The 6,000-nt window shown below is 57.5% G+C and overlaps 1 protein-coding gene across 1 annotated transcript in view; it reads left to right on the forward strand.

Moving 5' to 3' along the window:
- Positions 1 to 5,667, forward strand: part of ABTB2 (ankyrin repeat and BTB domain containing 2) — a 200,733-nt gene extending 195,066 nt beyond the window's left edge. The window contains exons 15-17 of the mRNA XM_037838921.1: positions 3,516 to 3,584; positions 4,288 to 4,401; positions 5,322 to 5,667. Coding sequence (XP_037694849.1) covers positions 3,516 to 3,584; positions 4,288 to 4,401; positions 5,322 to 5,519 — 381 coding nt within the window. The 3' untranslated portion in view covers positions 5,520 to 5,667. The remainder of the gene's footprint in view (positions 1 to 3,515; positions 3,585 to 4,287; positions 4,402 to 5,321) is intronic.
- The last annotated feature ends 333 nt before the right edge of the window (positions 5,668 to 6,000 follow it).

A 6,000-nucleotide genomic window follows, 5' to 3' on the forward strand; every position in this document is an offset into this window, starting at 1 on the left:
AAGGCAGACCTTGGGCTGGGACTGAGGCCCCAAGGCAACTGGGAAGTTGCTCCAAGTCCCAGAAGGGCTTTATGATTTAGGAGGAGAGATGACAGAATCCAGAGTCTCACAGAAACACAGGAGCCATCATCTGAGATGACTTATTTCTCTCCCATGCTCCCTTTTGTCATTTAGTTGCATTTGGTCATTTATGGGTGCTGGGGAGATAATAGTTAATAGGACAGGGATCCTGCTCTTGAAGTGACAGAATTATTGGGGTTGGGGGCACAGGGGCTATGGAAGCCCAGGAACGGGGTATCTAACCCAGATGTGGCAAAATGAGGGAAGTTTCCTAGAGGAAGTGACAGCTAAGCTGAGGTCTCGAGGACTGGGCAGAGGCTGCCTGGTTATCAGGAGTGCCAGGTCGCGGGGCAGCACATGTAAAGTCCCAGAAGCCAGAAGTGCCCTCTGGTCTAGCCTGAGTAAAGATTCAGAGGAACATCCAGAAAATGAGTCTACAGCTGTCCCAAGGAACCATGTCATGAAAGACTAGAACTTTAACCCAGGGACAGTTGGAAGGTACAAAAAGAGTTTAAGCAGGGAAAGGCCAACATCGTCGCCATCCCTCATCACTCAGCCAGGCAAGGCTTCGAGTGCTTTACATCCATTCATCATGTTTGCGGTGCCAGGAGATGTAGGTATATTTGTGTCATTTCCAGTTTATAGATGAGTCAGAGGCACAGAGAAGTTGAATAACTTGCCCAAGGTCACACAGCTGGGAAGTGGTAGAGCAGGGGTTCAAACCCTGGATGTATGGAATGGTTGAGCTTCCATTTAGAAAGCTCACTCTGGAGGCGGTGTGTCTGGAGCCACGGGGACCAGTTAGGAGGCTGTTGAGGAATCCAGCCGAGTTAGGATGGTGCCCTGGACAGTGGGTTGGAGGGAAGCAGCTGGGGTAGTGGCTAGGACTTGGGAACTGGTGGGGGCTCAGGGTGGCCTGGGGTGCCTCCCCTTCCTGCCTCCCTGTTCCTCTATCAGAATTCACTGGGGATGGGGAAGCTCTAGAAACTTGTTTGGCTAAGAAACCCAAAATCCAGGTAAGCTGGAGCAGGAGGCAGCAGGGCAGGGCGTGGGGAAGTGAGTACCTGGCGCCACCTCACTGGCCACTGAGCAGGAGCAGAAAGAAGGGCCTCGGCTGCCCGTCAGGCTGGCCAGGCTCCCCAGCCGGGCCAGGGGATGGATAGCCACGCCGGGAATGGGGCTAGCCACACAGGTGACTTCCCAGGGTGGTTGGGACAGAAAGCAGGGAAAGCTCTGATAACCACAGCACATGGTGGGGTACGGAAATATTCTCCCCCTCCTTCTGCTCGGCAAGTTCTGGGAGCCCCCCGGCCCAGTGTAGACCCTGGGTGCGGATCTCTGCTCTTACCAGGGAGTGCCACCTTCACCTCTGGGTGTTGCCCCTGCTTTCTGGGCTCCCGTGGAAGGGTCAGTTTAAGGCCATCAGCCCAGGTCCAGGGTTCCCTAATAAGCCTCCGAGTTTCAGAGCAGCCTCCATTTATCTTGCTGGCTCAGGCAGCACTGAGAGGGAGTCAGGGATCCTCAAAAGAGATCTAAGCAGCACTGTCCAGCAGAAAGATTGAGCCACACAGGTAATTTTAAATATTCTAGAAGCCACACTAATAAAGTAAAAAGCAGGTAACATGAATTTTAATGATATATTTAATCTGGTATAACCAAAATATTATCATTTCAACATGTAAAAATGTGAAAAGACTGAGATATTTTCCATTCTGTTAGTCATACTGTCTTCAAAATCCAGTGTGTTTCTTGACACTTTTAGAGCACATCTCAATTCAGACCAGCCACATTTCAAACGCTCTAGAGCTCCAGGTGGCGAGTGACTGTTGTCTTGGGCTGCTAAGTCACTGGGGACCAAACCCAGCCTTCGGGGTAAAGCCCAGAGGCCCCACCGTGTCATCCTGACCTTGCTGCTGACCCCAGTCCCATCGCTCAGTTCTTGGTGCCCTGCTCCAGGCCGAAGAAAATCTACTGCCGCCCTGAAGCTGGCCCGCCTGAGGCCTGCCCGCCAGCTGCCTGCTTGGCAGTGAGTGACCAGTGTCCTGCCCGGGGCTGCCGGGCTGTGGGTGATCAGTCCGCCTCTGCCCGTCCCCTCCCTCCCAGCCCCCGAACTGGGCTCCAAGTGAGCAAGTCTGGTCTGACTTCTGTGGACTCAACACATTTGCACGACCTCAGGGAGAGCCACTCACTAAAGATGGCTGGGGCCTGCCTTCTGCACTCCAAAATGCAGGAAAGCTGCAGGCTGCCACGGCCCAGAGCCTGGCCCAGGGGCCCCCTCTTGAGGGGCTTCCCTGAGGCCATCCCTTAGCACAGAGGCCTGGGAGCAGCTAAGCCTGACCCGCCCGCCCCACTCCCGACCCTGGGCAAGGGGCACTTGGGTGCCTGCTCTGGGAAGGAGGAGCCAAGGCACGGCCCTGCCTGAGGCACTCATGGCCCAGAGGGACAGACGGAGTGTGTCATGTTACTATAAGATGCCACACGAGTTCCATTAGAGGTTGCAGAGGACCAAGGGAGCCTCCAGCTCCTCTGCGGGGAGGGGCCAGTCGTCTCCCCGGGTGCGGCGTCTGCGCTGGACTCTTCCTCTCCCAGACCCTCTGGTGCCTCTCCCAGCCCGCAGGCCTGGCCCTCACAGAGCCCCACTGTGCCGCTGCAGCCGCCTTCACTCACACACTTGCCAGCTCCTTGTTTTTTCAGCCAACAGAGAGAATTGTTTTTCTTTTTCCAACTGGGAACATTACTAGGCTCCAATGTGATGGCAGAATTTGTAACATAGACCTCAGCAGAACTTTCCCCTTCCTGTACCACCTCATTCTGATATCCCAGGGCTCCCTCGGCTGCTGTGAGCTCCAGATGTGTCCCGGCCGGTCAGTGAGGCTGTCTCTGGGCCTCCGGACAAGGCCTGGGCCCAGGCTCGGCGTTCTTCCTGAGGGAGCACGTTCCAGCAGGATGTCAGGATTATGGCTCTCATCTCCACCTCCGAGTCTGGAACAGCCAGGCCGCTGGGGGAGAGCCAGTTAGCCAGTCACCCAGCTCCACAGTTACAGTTCAGGTGGAAGAGGGAACGGAGTGGTGGGATGCCTGGTGGGACAGTGTGCCAAGCCACCTCCCCTCCCGGCCTCTGTTCCCCAGTGTGACGCGTCTTCCTCCTGGGCTCCAGGGTGGTTCAGAACAAAACCCCTCTGTGGAAGGAAGCATATTGGGTCCTGTCTAGACCTGTTGGGGAGCCAGGAGAGAGGTCCCAGAGTTGACTTCTAGGGAGAACAGACACGTTTGAAAGTCTCAGCTTGAGCTGGATGAAAGAGGAAGGGTGGCCAGGGAGGGCCAGAAGGCTCGGGGCTCAGCAGACGCCGACCTGCTGAGGAATGGCACCGCGAGGAGGGCACCCGGGGTGGGGGCAGGGAGCACTTTTGCATTGCAGGGCCATTTGACACACCCAGGGCTTCCCCCCACCACAGATGATGATGCAGTATCTGTATTACGGAGGGACGGAGTCCTTGGAGATCCCCACAGCTGACATCTTGGAGGTGAGGCTTTGGCTGGTCCACTCGGCACCAGGGAGAGGAGCAGCAGCCCCTGTGCCCAGGTCCCAGCTGCCTGCATCTCCCTCACTCACTCTGCATCCCGTGTCTCTCCAGCCTTGTCCATCTGTCAGACCTCAACCCCACTCAGAAATGTGGCATTTGGAGGCACAGGGGTGGATAGGTAAACATGGCCTCTGTGGGGACCCTTGGTTCCCAGCTGGGTCCTTTGTCTTCGTCTGACAGGAAGGGTGATTCTGAGACTGGGGGATTGTGTACACCGCCAAGCCCTGGCCCCCACAGTGTGGCTAGTGGTGCAGAGAAGGTTCCCCTGTGGGGTGGCTTAGCCCAGAAGGATCCAAGGGCAGCTGGTTCTCCCCACTCACGCCGTCCCCTGCCTCTGACGTCCTGCAGTCAGAGTATGTGTCTGAGAGTTGAAGGCCTCCCAAGGTCAGAAATCCCAGCCAGTGCATGTCACCTGTCCTGTGTTCCCCAAGGTTTCTCAGCAAGTACCCCCAGTGCCCAGCACTAAGATCCATGAAGGCCATCATCCCTTGCCCTTTGGCCCAGCCAGCAGGGTGGGCTGGCCCCTGAGGTGGTTGGGAGGAAGCAAGGCTCACGGCCCCCTGAAGCCTTCTGTTCCCCAATGCCCAGGCCACGGGCCCGTCCCTGCACCCAGATACCCAAGACCCTCTTCCCGCCCCTCCAGCTGCTGTCCGCTGCCAGCTTGTTCCAGCTTGATGCCCTGCAGAGGCACTGCGAGATCCTGTGTTCTCAGGCCATCAGCGTGGAGAGCGCTGTGAACACCTACAAGTACGCCAAGGTGAGGACCTGTCGCCCACAGGCCCCTACGGACGCAGCTCTGCCCTCCTCACAGTGCTGTGGGCCGGCCGGGAAACGCATGTGGCCAGTTGGCTTTGAGGGTAGTGTAGGGAGCTGAGGAGGTCAGTAAGCCCCTCTGTAGCCTGGGGTCGCTGCTGTTCCAAAGGAGCATAACAGCTTCAGAATGGAGTCTCTACGCCGGGTGATCACTTGGCCACACTGGCCTGTGCTCTGCTCATCCCCGTGCCCAGCTCGCTCCTGCCCCAGGACTTGAGATAACCATCCCCCTTCCTGCAGGGTTCTTTGCAGGACAGCTCCTTGTCTTCATCCATTCTCAGCTCGGCTTTCACCAGCCTCCCATGGCCACCCACAAGCCATCCTGTCCCTCTACCACATCACCTGCTTTTATTTTCTTCGCCACACTGGTTCCTGGAATTCTCCCTGACCCATACTAGAGCATCAGCCCTGACCCCAGAACCTAATGCCCCAGTGCCTGGCAGAGAGCAGGCACGCCATACTTGTTGAGTTAAAACAGTTACTGAGCCTCTACCATGTGGACAGTCTCGTGCTGGGCCTTGTACCAGACACTGTCTCTGTGCTTAGTAAGGGAGGTCCCAACCCAGTTGGGGAGGACAGCTGTTCATGCATTTGTCACCGGCATGGCCTAGGCACAGACATGCTTCTGGTGGCACAGCTGGGATTTGGGCCCAGATTGGTGCAACTCCAAGGAGATGCTCAGGGAAAGAATTTAGATGAGGGAGGGACACCTCAAAATGCAAGGTCTGGGACGTGCCTCCCACAGGGTGAGGCTGAAGCTGGGCCTTGGCTTATGGGTGGCATTGCAGGGTAAGCATGGGTGGGGGCAATTTCAGGTGGGGCTGGGCTAAGGCCAAAGGCCCACTTGCCTTTCTTTCCCTGCAGATCCACAATGCCCCGGAACTGGCCCTGTTTTGCGAGGGCTTCTTCCTCAAGCACATGAAGGCTCTGCTCGAGCAGGACTCCTTCCGGCAGCTCCTCTACAGCCGCAGCAGCAAGGTGCAGGGCCTGGACCCACTGCAGGGCCTGCAGAGCACGCTGGCTGAGCGCGTGCACTCTGTGTATGTCACCTCCCGCGTGTGACAGATCTGAAGGTGCTGGCCAGCATGTCCAGCCCCTCTGCCTCCCCCACAACAGCCCTATCTCTGAGCATCCAGGTGATAGAGTGCCAAGGCCAGGAGCGGTGCAGCTGGGGGTGTCCAGGCCAGCATGGAGCCGGGGCCTTTGACCGCACCAGGGCTGGGACTCAGCTGGCACGGGCTGGTTGTAGGTCCTCCAGGAGCCAGGGGCTCAGTTTCTCCTGCTTCCCTAGATGCTCTCTCTGGTGGCTGATCTCTCCTTGGGTAGGCAGATGTGCCTGAGCATACCCTGTACCAGGCAGCCCCACCCCAGAGCTAGCCATTTGCTCAACTAGTGCTGGGCAGAAGGGGATTTGGCCAGGGAGTGGTCCTGCCCTTTACCCCCTTTCTGACTCCCACCCCCCAAGCTGTGGATTCCTTGAGGGACACCGTGCTCTCGACTTGTGCCCTTGCCCCGCTCCTGGAGATAGGTCTGCTTCAAATTG

This window comes from Choloepus didactylus, chromosome 6, assembly GCF_015220235.1.
Source record: "Choloepus didactylus isolate mChoDid1 chromosome 6, mChoDid1.pri, whole genome shotgun sequence".
Classification (NCBI taxonomy): domain Eukaryota; kingdom Metazoa; phylum Chordata; class Mammalia; order Pilosa; family Megalonychidae; genus Choloepus; species Choloepus didactylus.